Genomic DNA, 18,125 nt, shown 5'->3' on the forward strand with positions numbered 1-18,125 from the left:
CTTTAAGTCAGTAGCTTGATTAGGGGATTATTTTCCTTTGTTTTGCCGTAGTACAAAACATGGGAAGGATCCTTATTTGTTTCATATGGGTCGTAATATAGGCCGTTTGATGTTGGGAATCGGATGTCCTAGATGAAGGTGCTTTCAATGGGCCAACTGTTGTCGGTGGCATGGGTTTGAATATCCAATAGACCTGAATGGATTTGCTTGGTTTTGGAGTGTGGCTTTCATTATCAAATTAGTTAATTAGTCTTCAATCCGATAATCAGGATTCCACGTTTGTATGCCACGGAAGAGAGCTCCACTGCACTACCTACGGTCGAGTGTCACCTAATCTCTCTCTCTCTCTCTCTCTCTCTAGAAAAAAAAAAAACTCAATGTTTTTTAACATTCACAACTTTTTTGAATAAATAAATGAAATACTTCTCGTTTCAAACTAATTTTATTGAATATATATATATATATATATATATATATATTCATGGCTATGATTATTAAAAACAATAATAATTTACGAAAAAAGAAAGATGATTAAAGGCAAAATCACAAATTTTAAAAGTTTGTTTATGAGTTTAAATATTTGGCTGTCTTCGTATCAAAATTTCGAAGAGAATGATTTTGATTCCATCAAAATCGGAGTTGAAATGCATTCGAAACATGTTATGCAGTTTTTAAAGGTAAAACAATAATTTTAGAGATTCAATGACAGATTTGACCTAACGATCATAGTCGATCATACTCTTGTTGACCAAGCTCAATCAACTGTATAAACATTTTTGTCAAAATTCTTATTCCCTTTAAATTAATTAATTAAAGTTTGTAATTAGTGTTAAATAAAAATTCATTAAAAATCTAGTTAGAAAGTTAAAACCTAATCAATGCTCTAGCCAAACTGAACCAACCGAACTAGGTTTGGTTGGATCATTGTGGATTGGATCTAGGTCTTACCCAAGGGCCAACCTTACTTTACCACACTTATGGGTCATCAGCACATGGTTTTGGCCCATGAATTTTCAAAGGAGACCAGGCCTCTCCTTTGCCCCTTACCGACCTTCTCCTTAAAATCAAGTGGCACTTTTCTTTTGCCATTTGGTATGCCCCCTCCCCCTTTTCTTCATTCACTCAACCTTCTCACTCCTCTCATTCGACTAACGCTCTCCCTTAGCCTCCCTTGCACCACCATTGGTGGTTGCCACTCTTCCCTAACCACGAGGTTTGCATTCCTTCCTATTTGCCCCAGCCACCACCGTGGGTGGTGGTGCTAACCCCAACCACCATGCCAGCCCACCTAAGCTCAGCTCGGTTTAGCCTTGATCAAACTCATACCGTATTGGGTTCATCCCTCTCCCGTGTGCTAAACTTAATTGACTCCAGTCCTAGTCCAACCCTATCCTAGCCTCTGACCAGTGCCCTCGCTACTTGAAACCTACCTCGCTCGATTCACCACACTACAGTTTGGTTTTAGTTTGACTCCGCATCTTTGTCAACGTACTTGCACACATTCATCATCAGAGTTTCGTATTTTTAGTTTTTTAATCATCTTTTTTTTAGGATATTTTGAGAATTTTTCATCTCTTTCTTATACTAACTCCAAGGTAAGGTCTCTTCCTATCAAATGCTTATAAAGTGTGTAATATTTAGTGTATGCAATTATTTATTAAATTTATGTTATTCTTTTTTTATTATATGCACCATTGTGATTTTTCAAAATAAACAATATTTTGAATAAAATAAGTTCGGATATGAATATCTTACAAAGGTTATGGATACTTTACGAACACTTCATGAAGAAAAAATAGTACTTTACAAAAAAATTAGCGTTTTATAAGAAAATAAATATTTTATAAGGAAAATGAATGTTTTCAAAGAGATAAATATTTTACAAGTATTTTTACGAGAAAAATAAATATCTTATGAGAAAATAAATAAATTTTAAAGAAAATAAATACTTTACATGCATTTTATGAGGAAAAAAATATTTTAAGGACATAGATGAATATTTTCAAGGAATTAAATATTTATTAAGGAAAATGCATAGTTTTTAATAAAACTGATATTTGGCGAATATCATTGTAAAATTAATTATCCTTGATTCCCGCTCGCATGAAATAGTTTACATAGACTCTATGATCATCTATGTTCGCATGCAATAGTTTACAAAGAATCGATGTTCACGTGTACTATCTTGTACTCGTATGCATAAAATAATGATTTGCATGAATAGTTCAATAATATTGCAATAGGGTTTGTGAAACCTTACTGACCATGCATATACGTAATTACGTAAAGACCATTATTGATGAGCATGTATGAATATGACTAAAAATGGAGCCAAGGTTCGAGAAACCACTATAATGCAATTTAAATTTTGTGTGGTGTCTGATGTTTTCATTGTATACATGATAAATATGATAATTGGGATCCGTCTGCATAGGTGAAGTGCTCTTAAAGGCCAAAAACGCCAAAGCAATACTGTAAGATAAAATAATGCATGCATACATACACAATTAAATGGGTCTGCCTTTCTAGGTGAAATGCCCATACAAGTAAAGGGATTTGCCTTCACATATGATGTGCTCGTAAAGGCCAAAACAATACTAAATAGGTAAGAGCATATAATTGTATCATAAAATATTGGCTATCCAGATGGGGTATGTGGGCAATCAAAGCCTTGTAATGCCCACAATAAGTAGATACAATAATAAAACATATACTAAAAAGGAATCTTTTTGTTTCCCAATCAGGTATAAGCTTACATTTGAGATGGGAGGTGGTATAAACTCTTATGAATATTGTTGTTAATAGGCTCCTCGAGTAGCATTTTCTTGACATCCTTAGCCATCAGAGATACGAGACAAGATCTATCGTTTATGTATATCCTACATGGGTAGTTTTCATTACTTCTGCAGAATGTTAGAATGCATCCTTGTTTCTATCCCATGGTGGATTTTCTCTTCCGGTTATTGGACTGTTCTCTTTGGAGTTACAAAATCAGCTAGCTGTGTGAGGGTATTAAAATACATATCATAATAAACCCCCGTATGATCTCAATTGTGACTCGAAGTTACCCATGTGAATATCTATTGTGGGGGGTTAAATTATGGAAACATAATTTCTTCATGTTAACATTGCTATATATGTGTAGAATTACTATGATATTTCAATGGTATGATCTAGAATTAACTAGATTTGTGTATATTGTGTTATCAACATTAAATATTATGCATTTTACCTTAAATTAACAGGTTATCTACCAGGTTATCACAAGTCTAACCCTCTTATTATAAATTTTTAGGTGAGCAATGAATAGGAGATGACGTGAGGCAAGGGCAACATTCAGAACCAAAACTTCTGGATCCAATGGACAGTTTAAGATATTTTTGTTTTATTTTGAATCCTAGATATTATAGAAGTTGTAAATATTTTTGAAACTTTGATACATAAATAAGCATTTTTGTTATGTATGTGTTTTAGTGTGATATGATCTCCGAAAAGTGTTTATGTTTTACCGTGACCCGCCCAATGTCATTTGACCTAAGTATCTAGTTGAAATACTATGTTTTGTGCAGTTTGAAAGTTAAAAACAAAAAATTTCAACTTTTTACGTAAAATTTCAAGTAGGAGATTTCGTGGCATTACATTTTTTCTCTAAAAAAGAATGTAAAGCCTCATCATAGTGACAAATCTCGCAAGATGTATGAAAATCTCACGAAAATATCACAAAAAATTACCCGAAAGTTAAAAACAATAACTTCTCATGGTTTTTTCATCAAAGGTATAAAAGTTGCATTTTAAATATGATATTTATGTTTTTATTAGTTATTTATTAGAAAAAGCACATGTTTTCTATTTCTATTTTTTTTATTTATCTACAAACATTTGTTTTTTATTGATGAGATTTTGCTAAAAAACACAAGATTTACAAAAAAACATACACACATTTTCACGAGTTTTTGGCTGCCCAGATTTTGCCATTTTTTACTTTTGTCACCATCCTCAGCCCTCCAATGCAAAATGGAGGGCCCACTTGTTAAAAACAAACTCCTATTTTCATGAAAAAAACAGGGAATTGTGTTTGAGTCCATGCAGTAGGCCCCATAGTGACAAATATAGTGAGATTTATGGAAATCTCGTGATAATATCGCAAGAAATTGCCTGAAAGTTTAAAACGGCATTTTTTAGTGAGATTTTCAAAATATCGCCAAATTTATGAAAAAAACATAAATACCATGATTTAAATGCAATATTTACAATTTAAATGGCTATTTATCACAAAAAATCATGTATTTATATTTTTAAATATTTGTTTATTAATAAATCCAACTGTTGGCACCTATTACCCTTGCTTTTACTTTTATAAGATTATTTCATGTATTTATATTTTTAAATAATTGTTTATTAATAAATCTAATTGTTGGCACCTATTACCCTTGCTTTTACTTTTATAAGATTATTGTTATTGTTATTAGATAAAAGAGTCTCTTTCTCTCAAGAAGAAAAAAAGAACCAACAAATTTATCAGAAAACTGGAATATGTGGGAAATTGAACTGTCCAAAAATTGCAAATCACCAATTATCCTACTTTGCAATTGAGCACCACCAAACATCACAAGCCTCAACTAGGAGCAGCCAAACACCACAGCGGCAATCTTATTCCCAGTCTAAATCGTACGGACGAGTGGGGTCCCTTGTTGCAAGGTCTAAGCTGGGTGTGGTGGGCGGGGTTTTTACCAACCAACGGCCAGCCAATGTGCAGTCGGTGATTGGGGGTTGTTTGCTTGGATTATCAAAAAAAAAAGTTTAGATAGTCCGGACGCTATTATTCAACCAGATAATCGTTTTGTAACTCCGAATACACTTATTATCTATAAAATGGGATAATTCAGGATATTTTCAAAACTTGTCCCATTTTTTCTGGATCAGAGGAGCCTTCAAACACTCCCTTGGAAGCACTCTTTCAAATCTAAGCTAATTTCCGAATCATTACTAGTCTAAGCACTGCATTAAAATTTTATGATGCACCCACTTATCAAAACGAAGAAAAAAAAGATAATCCCAAAATTCAGGATAAGTGATTTGACACAGAGATTCCGAATGCCGCTATTTTTCAAGATTATCCAAACATCAGAAAGAGTTTTCCAACTTCGATATCTTCTCTTTCAGTATACGTCAACCAGTCCCCGCGCCCCCCAAAAAAAATTCCACAACCGGAAAGAAGTGGGGAAAAGGTGGTCTCATATTGAAACTGCGATTCATCAGCCCATGTATTTGCCAATTTTTTATAAAAAAAATTAAGAAAATAAAATTTTTTGGTAGAAGGAACCGTCCAGGCCGGAACGGTTTCGAAGTTTTCGATTTATTTGCCTTCCTCTGATTCAGTTCTGAGAGGCGATGAACGTTCATCTTCTTCGTTCTCCATCGCTCAGAAACCCTAGAATCGAAAAATCTCTCCATACGGTTTCAGAGAAGAAGAAACCCTAAGATTTCGACCCCAATCTCTTCCTTTTTGGGAGATGCCCTCGGAAACCCTAATTCTCTAGGGTTTCGGGAAACGCGGCGTCGCCATGACCCGGAGTGTCTTCCAACACCGGCAATCGTGGCTCTCCTGCCTCCGGAGGCCGGCGGTTTCGCTCTTCTGCGTTGCCTTCGGCGTTGTCGGCATCGTCTTCAGTGCGATCGGCGTGTCGCGGCCGATCTCCGGCTACAGGTGCAAGGAATTCGACGTTAGGACGGTACGTGTGTCGCTGGCCGCCGACGTGGACGATCGGAATTCGGGCGAGCGGAGAGTTGTGGGGACGGAGAGGCGGAAGGTGATGGGGTTCGTCGGGATCCAGACGGGGTTCGGATCGTCCGGGAGGCGGAGGTCGTTGAGGAAGACGTGGATGCCATCCGATCGCGAGGGGCTTCAACGGTAACTCGATCGCCGATTATGTGATTCAAATTTCGTCATTTCTCTATTTTCTTGTTCATTTCAAGCTATTTTTTTTTTTTCGGTTTGGTAGAGAATAGTCGAAAATTGGATAAATCAGATTCTGGTGAAGTTTCTTCTTGTTCTTCTTTCTTTCTTGTTTTCTCGTTTCTTCGATGTTGATTGTTGTAAAACAAAATCGATCAGATGGCTTGCCAATCGCCAGGCAGCCTGGCGGGTTTCCGGCTTTCTGGAACTGGTGCCATACAGCCCAGATCTGCCGGATTCTGGCCATGGACGGAAACTAACTTAGGAAAAGGAAGGTTTCTGGCAATGCCGTTTCTTTTTTTCCTTTGATATGTTTCAGTTCTTATTTACAGTCCTATCAAATTGAGGTAACAAAGATGGTTCACACAACAATTTACAATGATTTTCGTTCAAGAACGAACCTATAACGCATCATTAACGTGTTACTTCTCGAGCAGAAACGGAAAAAGGCATTTATTGAAGGTGCGGATGGTGCACTGTGAATTTGGTATCAATTTGTAAAATCTCATTGGTTATGCATTTCAATAAATCGGGTCATGCAGATGGACATTATCATGGTTCATTCACGTTAGAACATGGTTTAAACCAGTATAGTACAGATTGCACCAAAAGCTAACCATAAAAAGTGCTTCTCACGTTCAAATTGTTAGATGGAAAACATGACATGTACTAAATGGAACATGCTAACCCATCTATGTGGTCTGACCTTTTTTCGATAAATATGCTGGGGGTTAGGCCCCTTGCCATTGATATAACACTTATGTACCCAAAAAATTATATACAACTGCTTACAAAATAAATTTGAGATCCAGGTATTGATCTCACTCTCTCTTCATCCCTCCACCTAAAATGGTCTCCCATTCTCATGGGCAGTAGCAGAAGTGTACATATAGGAAGAGCTGGGGGGGACAGCGAAATGCTCAAAACCTTGGTGAGCTTCCTAATTTTAACAAAATGGCTTCCGGCCTTGTTGGATCGCCCTTAACCATCCTATCCACTGTCTCTTCGAAGCAGAAATAGAGACCTACCCAAACTGATTTCCAATCTCTCCTAGTCGATGGTCCAAAAAGCCTGTCTTTGGAAGGAGCAGTTGACTTTCAGTTAGAGAGACTCCCACTTCTATGAAATGACCCTCGTGGTTCTGGAGACCATAGGCAATTTCCTGACACCGAACCGTATGCATTAACTCAATCTGGATGTTCCACCTCTTGACCCCTTCAGGAGGCCAATCTCCTGGTATGATCTGTGTTCGTGCCCTGACTCGGACCATCTATGTGGTCTGACTTGCTTGAAATTGCTTGAATAGGGGAAATTCCATCCCTCCACACTAACATAGATATATTTCATTTCTTGGCTCTTCTTTCAGACACATCATTGGTGAGTGAGTATCCACCAATTGGTAATGCAAACATTTGAATCTTACAGGCTTCCTGCATTCCTCTTATTGCACTGGCTGTATCTGTCTACGAATGCTGTCTTGGTTGGCACTGTTTCGCTAGGATACTCCTTGCTTTCTAGGAATGTAGATCCCTCAAAAGTCTGTGTTTCAAGAATACTGATGACAACTTCAATTTATGTTGTTTCTTATTATGCAAAGTTTTGTACTTTGGACACTATTTGTAATTACATTGATATTTTTTTATGGTGGGTGTGGTCATCTTCTTGATACTTTGTGGTCCAACTTCTGTGATTGTTTACTTTTCATGGTAATAGGGTGGTCTGTCCTTTCCTGTTTCCTCCTCTCTGATTTCATGAATTTCCTTGCAGTTTGGAAGAAGCAACAGGATTGGTGTTCAGGTTTGTGATTGGAAGAACTAGTGATCCAAGGAAAATGTCAGACCTTATAAAGGAGGTGGAGGAATATGATGACTTTATGCTTTTAGACATTGAGGAAGGATACACCAATCTTCCTCACAAAACGTGAGAAACTGTTGACTTCTGCTATGTGGTACTTGTATTATGTTGTTAACATGTAACTCTTATGCGAGCTTATTGTTCTAGGTTAGCTTTTTTCAAGTCTGCTTATGGACTCTATGATGCTGACTTCTATGTTAAAGCTGATGATGACATTTACTTAAGGCCAGGTAATTAGTCCTTGGAACTGTGATTTTGCCTTGTTACTTATATAACCTTAATATGTAATTTATCTTGGCCCACTAAAGTGTTCACTCACTGGACCAATATGTTATTTCTGTGGCTGTTTTGGCTTGAGCCACGATGGTTATGGTTCGAATAAGCTCAGGCAATAGAAACCAACCAACTTGGGTTATGCCTGAGCCAGTTTTCCCAGCTGAGTTTCTGCATCAAATAGTGGGCCAAAATCAGATTTAGCTTTGAGCTAATAGTTTCTTATCAGACTATTTTATATTTTTCATGTTTTCAGATCGCCTCTCAGTTCTTTTAGCAAAGGAGCGGTCTCACCCTTTAACTTATTTGGGATGCATGAAACAAGGTGCAGTTTTCACTGATCCAAAACTCAAATGGTAGGATTTCTTGCAATTTGGACTAACACTGTGCAATTGTTTTTTTTTTCTTCTGAAATTAAGATCTATTATTAACTTGTTTCTTGTAGGTATGAGCCCTTATCACATTTGCTTGGGTCGGAGTATTTTCTTCATGCTTATGGCCCTCTATATGCTCTCTCTGCCAAGGTTGTTGCCAACTTGGTGGCTTTGAGTAACGATAGGTATGTCTGTTCTGCTTTATTCATGTACTCCGTGTGCATATCACAACAAAGGGTCCACATGCAATAATTATCACTTCCCTGTATTTTTTAACTTCAGTGATTTCAATCCAACCAATATAATTTTTTCCCTGAAGCCTTAGTAGCCTGCTGTTGTATGTTGCTAATGGCAGTTTGCGAGGCTTGGTAGCTGGTGGTTGCCTTGTTTATTTTGCAAGTTAAGGCCTGCAAGGAAGGGAAAATTTTCCAATCTCCAGTTCCAGGGAGGTATCCCTGTTATACACAAAGAACCCACCAATTTTTCAAGAAGTAAAGACATAGGGTATCTCATGAACCATTTTAGCTTGGACTTGGTTTGCAACCATTATAGATGTTGACTCAATGTAGCCAACTTTGTCAGTGTTGATCAATATGCCACCTCACCATAAGTTTATAACATTGTTTTCGAAAATTTGTTTTTGGTGTCGAAATGGTGGCCCCTTAATGCCTCAGAAGTTATTATCCCTAGGAATTTTTTTGATATGGATTATAAAAGTTGTTTCTCATATACCATTATCTGCATAAATCCTATCTGTTGTCAATCTATCTATTTTTTGTTCTCTAATTTTCTGCTTTTGCTATATGTCATCATTTAGGTTGTGTTTGGGAACCTTGCATTTGGATGGGAGAAGTGGTTTCCATGCATTGGTAAAACACAGTTTTGAAAATTTTGGTATTGCTAAATGCCAACTCCATGAGCTGTTTGGGAACTCTCCTCATTTTCTGGTGGTTTTGTCAATGCAAAGAATTGGTATTGGCAAACAAACAGGCATGGTTATTTGGAGGGATTGGGATGAAACAAAGATGAAAAAGGAAAAAAACTACTCATCAAAAGGAGTGACTGTGTTCTCTCTATAAATTCTTCCTGGAGTTTAGGAATTAAGGAAAGAGGAGGAGAAAGACAGACGGGGAAGACAGGGAGGGATTGGATGCAACTATACCTCATCTATGTCACAGGGACTCGGCAAAAGGGCCCTCACACCTGCGACGCAATGCAGGTGCGGCAAACACGTCACGAGAGAGAGAGAGAGAGAGAGAGAGAGAGAGAGAGAGAGAGAGAGAGAGAGAGAGAGAGAGAGAGAGAGAGAGAGTTGCCTACCCACACAGAGAGAGGGCTGGGGTCATCCTCCTCTTTATTCTTCATCTCGCTGGAATAGAGAGAGAGAGAGTTATCTCAAAAAAAAAAATTGTCAAGGGAAGGAAGATATGTGGCCCTTCTATTGTCACATCGACTGACACTTGTCATCCTCAACCAGCTGCAACCTGTTTTCTTTTTAAAATTTAAATCAATAACAACTTGCACCTCAGATTTTCTTTTTTTTAATATTTTTGCTGTGAAGAGCGGGAAAAGAAGTGTTCTCTTTTGTTGAAATTTACACCTTTTGCTTTTTTCTTCTCTCGTATCTAGACCTGGGTCTGTTGGGTTTACTTTTATTCAGTCGGATTCAGACCTGGCTCAAAGTAAACCGAGGTTTTAATCAATCTAGGTATACAGAGCCAAGTCGCTTCGATATATATATATATATATATATATATATATATATATATATATATATATATATATATATATATATATATATATATATATATATATATATATTATACCCTCCCGCACCCAAGTTTTTTTAATGTGCTGTATCGCCTCACCCACACCTATCTGACATAGTACCTCATCTATGGGATGGAGGAAAGAAAATCCCCCATCTTCCTCTTCCTCTCTCTCTGTAAATTCTTCCTTTAGGGTTTTGGGGATAAGGGAAGAGAGGAAGCAAGGGAACACTCCTTGTAAATTTGTTTAGAGTTTTAGAAATTAAGAGAGGAGGAGGAGAAAGACAAAGATGGGGAAGACGGGGAGGGATTGGATGCAGCTATACCTCATCTACGAGATGGATGAAAGACAATCCCTCATCTTCCTTTTCCTCCAAGACTGCTTCTTCACCCTCCTGGCCATCCTGCTTCCAGCCTTCTTCAACGGCTCTGCCTTTCCCTCCACAACTTGTTCCTCTTCCTCCCATGTGGGGTGCTCCAGTTCGCCGATGTGTCACTGCCCTGGCTGTCTGCCTCTTTGTGGCCTCTGCCAGTGTACTTTGGGGTGGTGCTCCACTTGGAGATTGCACAGAGGATGGTGGCGATGGTGGAAACTGGTCCAGCATCAAGGACGCCCTCATCATGGGGAGGGTTGTGTATGTTCGCCCCCGATGATTCACTGAATCCCACGTCCGTGTTCGGGGGATCGAATGAGCGCCACGTATTCATGCACATGGGGCTCGTATTCCCGTGTATGTTGACATAACTTTGCATCGGACTCTGGTGCTGTTGCAAAGACTTAATCACCCTTACTTGCTTTTCTTGCCCTGAAATGACTGTTCGAGGAAATGACAAAAATATCCTCCATTCAAAAGTTGTGAAACGACGGGTGGGGAAAAGGACAAAAAGTCCTTCCAGAAAGTTTGATGTTAACCATTTAAAGTGGAGACGTTCGCCTGCGCCATCTGCTGTAACAGTGCTCCCATTATCAACGTTCCAGTGTTACAAAACATTCCAGTGTCTTCTTTTCATTACTGCTGTCGTTAGGCATCATGGAAGAAAGCAATGATTCACAAACATTCCAACCAGTGCCATTAAGGCACAGTGAGTAGCTTTTCATCTCATCATGCTATCGATGAAGAAGGCATGTCGTCTTGTGTGCCATTAAGGCATTGTTTGGTTATTGCAGGTAGATCTTGTTATTACGAAGGTTAGAAACTTATCGATATTTGTAAGACGCTGGGACCTGTTGACAAGAACGCTTGTTTGCAGATGCTAGGAAGGGCCTCTACCCCATCAGGTATCCTACAGTCACTCATCATATGCATTGTATCTCAAACCGCTGTATTAGTAACAGACTCTCGTTTTTGTGAGATACATTTTTGTTAGTTAATATCGATTTGTTTGCTATTATGTTCAAGTTCTTCCTTATCGATTTGTAATTTATTGTGCGATATATTTATCGACCTTTTAGATAGTATGTTTTTGTATCGTCGAGTTATAAGTTATAAAAACTGAACTGCCGTATCGATTTTCAATATCTGACAAATCGCTATATATATCGTTTTGTAAGATATTATATGTTTTGTAATATGTATTTGTAAGATATTTGTACACAGACTTTGAAAACGTTTGGGTGCAGAAACACATCTTGACACGCATGGCGGGGCGATTTTCGCATGCATATCGTTGCTCTCTCAGCGACTTCTATTGAACTCGCTTTAGAGCCTCGTGGATATTATGAGAGCGTTATCGTCAACACACATGTACGACATGTTTATTTTATTGGCATGGTAAGCGACACGTCGATGCTCAGCACAAGCAAACATCAAACCACACTTGCTTTGATACTTTCATTCATTAAATCGTTGCTTTGACTTGCGTAACCCTAGTGGTATCCGTTCTTATATGCATCCTGATTAAATCGTAGTAAACCTATGCCGCTTGCTAACGGAAATTGATATATTGCTTACAAAACATTCCACTGTCTTCTTTTATTTGTCGTTGTTGTTAGGCATCAAGGAAGAAAGCAATGATGCACAAACATTCCAACCAGTTCCATCAAGGCGGCGTGAGTAGCTTCCCAGCATCATGCTATCGATGAAGAAGGCATGTCGTCTTGTGTGTCATTAAGGCTTTGTTTGGTTATTGCAGGTAGATCTTGATCTTACGAAGGTTGGAAACTTATCGATATTTGTAAGACGTTGGGACCTGTTGACAGGAATGCTTGTTTGCAGATGCTAGGAAGGGCCTCTACCCCATCAGGTATCCTACATTCACTCATCATATGCATTGTATCTCAAACCGCTGTATTAGTAACAGACTCTCGTTTTTGTGAGATAATATCGACTTGTTTGCCATGTTACTGCAAACACAAATTGATATATTGCTTAAAACATTATTGAGCTTATCATCAGGTTGTAATAAAGACGATGTAGCTCAATCAATAGAAAGATCTGGAGAATTGAATATCTATGCTTATGACCCAACTGAAGAATTGAACATCTGCACTGACGATGCACATGAAAAGAAGGGTGCAGGCATTAGACCCACTATTGACTTGAATGTTCCAGTGGAAGAAATGCAATTCAATGATGAGGTAGACTACCATGACAGCGCACATAATAAAAGTGTATGCACCGGGAATGTACACGGAAGTACACCTGACTTCAATGTTCCAGGAGAAGAAATGCAATTCAATAATGATCCTGATTTTGATGTCAGTACACTTAATAAAACCGTAGGAACTGAGAATGTACATGGAATTGCACTTGACTATGTTCCTGTAGAAGGAATGCATTTTAATAACGAAGAAGATGCATATAAATTTTACAATGATTATGCCTTAAAAGTTGACTTCAGTGTGAGAAGGTTTTCTTGGTCAAAAAATGCACAGGGTGTCTTGGTTAGAAAGACATATGTCTGTTCCAAGCAAGGTTGGAAGAAATCAATGGAAAATCCAACTAGGAGCACGCCAGAATCAAGATGTGGATGTTAGGCGAGATTGGTTTTGAGAAGACATCCGAATGAGAAATTTGTCGTGCGTACTTTAATCAGTGATCATAATCATGATTTATCTGCATCATTTATGACTCCTATGCTAAGGTCACATCGTAAAGTAACTGTAGCTCATGCTGCAATGGCTGAAATAGCCGATAGCGCCGGCATTGCACCAAGGAAAACATACAATTTGTTTACCCGCATTGATGGTGGTCGCGAAAATGTGCCATTCACACCTTTGGATCTTAGAAACCACTTGAGCAGGAAGAGGACAGATAACATGAAGAACGAAAAAATATGTTGTTTGGTTCGTTACTTACAGAATAAATCAAGCAATGAACATAGTTTCTTTAGTGCAATGCAAGTGGACGCAGATGGATATGCCGTGAATATGTTTTGGTCAGATTCAAGGTCTAGATTAGATTATGAATGCTTCAATGATGTGCTTGTGTTTGATACTACAGTAAAGATTAACACTGAACAGTGGCCATTTGCGCAGTTTGTGGGAGTGAACCATCACGCACAGAGTTGTATATTAGGCGGTGCTTTTGTGTATGACCAGACCAAGGAAACCTTTGAGTGGTTGTTCAGAGTATTTACACAGGCAATGAACGGGAAGCATCCTGAAACTGTACTTACAGATGGTGATCACGCAATTGCGGCTGCAGTGCTTCATGTGTGGCCAGATGCACATCATCGCCTGTGTTTGTGGCATATCTTTCAAAATGCAGCAAAGAACATAGGACACATATTTAATCAGAAGTCAGGGTTTGACAAACATTTTACAAGGTATGTACTTCGTAGCGTAAACGAGGTCACCTTTAAGTCAGATTGGGACAAAATGATTAAGACATACGACCTTGCTGACTGTCTGTGGTTACAAAATTTATATGCAGAAAAAGAGAAGTGGGCATTGGCATCTGGAAGACAATACTTTTGTGCAGGTATGATAAGCACACAAAGAGCCGAATCTATGCATGCCACGCTGAAGAAAACCCTGTATTCATGTTTAACAATGTTTCGTTTCATGGAACAATATGAATTATTTGTAGACGGTCTAAGACAGAATGAGCTTGAACAAGACGTGAAATGCTTCAATACACGACCTCTAACTTTTGGCATGAAAATATTGATGCGACCTGCAGCTCTGTATACACTAACTGTATTTGAATGGATCAAGAAAGAGGTGTTGCATGTCATGAATTGCAGAATAGAAGAACTGGTGCAAACCGAGAATATGCACAAATACCATATTTTTTGTTAGGGCGAAAAGCATCAGGAAAGGCAAGAAGCGCATGTCACGTACAATGTCGACAACGGAAGGGTAGAATGTTCGTGCAAAATGTATGAATTCAAAGGTATCCTATGCTGTCATGCATTAAAGGCACTCAATCAAGAGAAGATACAAGAAATACCTAAGTCTTACGTAATGCGAAGATGGACGAGACGCGCGAAGATTGAAATGCTCGTTATGGACAATGCGAGTAAATCTGGTGTTGACGAGAAGTGCCACATAGCCTCCCGTTACCAACAACTGTGTAGGTCATTCATGTATGTTGCTGATTTGGCATCGAGAAGCGAAGAAGGCTATGCATGTGCGAGAAAAGCTGCAACGGAGTTACTTGAAAACGTGGAGTTAATTCACATTAAGTCTTTTGCAGCGAATGAATACCAGCCGAAGATAATGGTATCGAACAACGTAGGTCAAAATCATGTCTCGCTTGACACTCCCGAGAAGTTGCGCCGAAGCGTAAACATTATCTTCAACAAGTCAGTAGTGAACGTTGTTGATTATGATGGACATATTCATGAAGCAAAGGGTATCAAAAGAAAACCTGCCTCTGATCGCAGTCGTCGGAGGGCAAATGGTGCACTAGAATTGGTTGACAAGAAAAGGACTAAGAAACAACCAACCTGTAATAAAAAACAACAAAGCCCTTCGAATGAACAGGTATGTAAAACATTATATTGCTTCCCATTGCGTGAAACTTGTCAAATAGCTAACTCGTGTAATGTCCATCATGCAACAATACCCTGCAGAAGCACCGGCAAACGTTCAAACCTACATTCCTCCCGACAAGATTTTCGGCAACGATCGCTACAGTTTTACAAGGCTTTTGGTATGTAATCGATGTTGCGAGGAGGTATGCATTTCTTGTGAAACTTAATTCAGTGTCTAATATTTTCTCTTTCATGACAGGCTACGATGCAGTCGACAGATAGGTTTGGCACACAGGAATCTCGTGTGGGCTATTAACTTAGTTTGCATGCCTCTTTGCATGACCCGATCTCCACAATGCCGGATTTTTTGAGAGTTTATAGTCGTTTGTCATTGACGACTTGCGGTTCGTGGTTGAATTTGTTCAAATCGATAGATAGTGGGTTTTTGCTTCTGCAGGAAGGCGATTGATGACATCACTATATGGCGATTTGTGGTTATCGTTGAATAGCGATATGTGGCATCGCAGAGTAGAACGTTGTTGATTATTGTTGGACTGTCAATCTTAGCGTGATGCGAATGATTGTTCAAGTGTGCTGCGATGTGTGGCATCGCAGCGTAGGACTGTCAATCACTGTGCTGCGATGCCACAGATCGCTATTCATCGATAACCACAAATCGCCATACACCTCCAGTGAACTTCTTCTTCAGCAAATCTTTCGCGTTCCCGACACCTCCACTTGCCTTTTGAAATCATTATTGTTATCTTGTGAAAAGTTGTATCCATATATTATAAATAAAAGGCTACTCAATGTGTATTTTCCAACGGATACCCATAAATGTTTGAGTTGTCGTACAGTATTCATTGATCATGTTGGTTGAGCAGTACATCTTTTAGGTCATAAATAGTCGCACAAGCACTGGAAGATGTGTTTGTCTTCTACTTCGTGAACCAGCAACAACCAAACTGACGGTTCCTTCATAAACCTGGAGATCCGCCCTCGAACATAGAAAATTATAGTCGGTGAGGCAGACGAAGACAGCTACACGACCAATAATGGCGAATCCTGGGTATATTGTCTACACATAGTCTACATGTTCAGCAAAATCCGTCTCTTTCATGCGTTTTTTGCGATTTGTTTTTGTGTACTATATAATGTAATTTAAATATCGGTCGTTGCAATGTCCGCATTCATTTCAGTCGAACATCCACCGACGAAGTTGGGCGAAAACTTAGTCAATCACTCCTGGAGGACATCAACCGAATGCGCAGTGAATTCACACAATGCAACATGATCAGTAATTTTGTTAGTATTAAACTAGTAGTAGTTGTCTATAAACGTAAGCCATGTGTACGTATGATCAATACAACACCATATTTGCTGCAAACAGACTATATCCGATTTCGTAAATTATATTAAAAGCAACGCACCAAGCCAGACTGTGAGCGTCGTCAGCACATATTTCATGGTATATCGGTTGTATTTTATGTTGCTTTTCATTATTGATTTAGTCCAATTGATTCGTATGTTAACGTTGGTGTTAGCAATGTTTATTTCGGTTTGCAGACTATATTACGCCGTTTGCCATACTCCAGTGGATTTCAAGACGGCAAACCTTATTGGGTTAACGGTAATCACTGCAGAGACCTTATGACAAGTGAAAAGGTAAGCAAACAAACCTACAATGCAATATTACAGCGTGACAGTGGTAACAACATTTTTTCGATCTATTTGCAGATACTGATTCCTACACTCTGGCAGTCTGAAAAGCATTGGGTCTTATACGTGATGGATTTATGCGAAAAACAACTATGGTGTTACAATTCGTTGGAAGTTGACAGTGGTTTACGGCTAGACATTTCCCATCTCGTAAGATTCCATCTATATGAGTATCGTGTAGTGTACTGGGGTCATGAATTTACTTTCGGTCGCATTATTCTCAGATCGGTTTCCTCATAGCCATTTTGGGAGTCGATGTCAGCGAGTGGATCTATCGCACGGCATACCATGCTCCTTTACAAGATAATGACGTTGATTGCGGCGTATTTGTAATGAAGTACATTGAAGCGATATACAATGATGCAGAACCCTGTTTCAACGCTGTATGCCATTCCTTGGCCTCTGTTATTGGCAATTAAGGGCATGTCTATTACTTCTAGTTTACAATATGTTTTTGCAGGTTGATATACCCGGATTCCGCGAAGAACTCTGCAAAAAGTTGACGTCCTTTCTAATTTCGGAGGAGAAACTGACGGAGGCGAGGTCTAAAAGGCTTGTAATTGATAAAAGATGTGCGCTCAACCTGCGTGATTGACAGTCGCAGGGTGAGACTGCGATGTGTGCAATGAACAAAGACTTCTAATGTTCGAAATGATAATATTCAACATCGCTATGAAATGTTGTATGCTTAAACATCGCTTTAATGTCGCGTTCGTATTTTACGAATAGTACAAAGCGATACGCTTGGTGGTCTAACGACAAACTACACTGCTACGACCATGAAAACCTGTGGCAGCATTTGAAAATTGCTTGAATTTTAAACAACGGTTTCTTCAATTATGATCTTACAGACATATGAAAAAGGTATAGACGGATACGACAACTGCGTCGAAGCCGCCTATGCACTCGATTCAAGAATAAGTCGTGTATGCAGGAATTGTCGATTATGTCGGTTCCTTATTCGCGAAGCAAAGTGGAACTGTGTGTTGTGTCATTCAAATATTAATGAAACGTCCTATCACCCTCCGTCAGTTTTCGAGTATATACGTCAGTTTCATTAAACCAAAAGCAAATCTTAAATAAAAAAGCATTCCGCATTAATGAAAACAATGTCATGCCAGAGGGCTATTCTGAATGGTAGTCAATGCGATTGGACCGAATCTTTGGGTCTCAAATAAATCCACAAGTACGTCTAAAGAAATCGCCTTAGGTGTACATTACCGTCGGTTCATCAATACAGCGATTTCTAAGAACAAACCT

At 38.8% G+C, this 18,125-nt stretch overlaps 1 protein-coding gene across 3 annotated transcripts in view; it reads left to right on the forward strand.

Annotated features, from left to right (window-relative positions):
* Window positions 1-5,213: 5,213 nt before the first annotated feature.
* Window positions 5,214-18,125, forward strand: part of LOC149814303 (putative beta-1,3-galactosyltransferase 14) — a 30,016-nt gene continuing 17,104 nt past the window's right edge. Inside the window, exons 1-6 of one of the 3 annotated variants that reach the window (XM_089989091.1) lie at window positions 5,214-5,911; window positions 7,724-7,876; window positions 7,958-8,040; window positions 8,340-8,439; window positions 8,529-8,642; window positions 9,275-9,897. In XM_089989091.1, the coding sequence (XP_089845217.1) occupies window positions 5,565-5,911; window positions 7,724-7,876; window positions 7,958-8,040; window positions 8,340-8,439; window positions 8,529-8,642; window positions 9,275-9,536 (1,059 nt within the window). In that variant the 5' untranslated portion in view covers window positions 5,214-5,564 and the 3' untranslated portion in view covers window positions 9,537-9,897. Of the gene's footprint in view, window positions 5,912-7,723; window positions 7,877-7,957; window positions 8,041-8,339; window positions 8,440-8,528; window positions 8,643-9,274; window positions 9,898-18,125 lie in introns of those variants that run through there. The other 2 variants (XM_089989093.1, XM_089989092.1) reach the window with 2 other exon arrangements.

The sequence above is a fragment of the Nuphar pumila genome, chromosome 15 (assembly GCF_984573655.1).
Source record: "Nuphar pumila chromosome 15, dmNupPumi1.hap1.1, whole genome shotgun sequence".
NCBI classification, from domain to species: domain Eukaryota; kingdom Viridiplantae; phylum Streptophyta; class Magnoliopsida; order Nymphaeales; family Nymphaeaceae; genus Nuphar; species Nuphar pumila.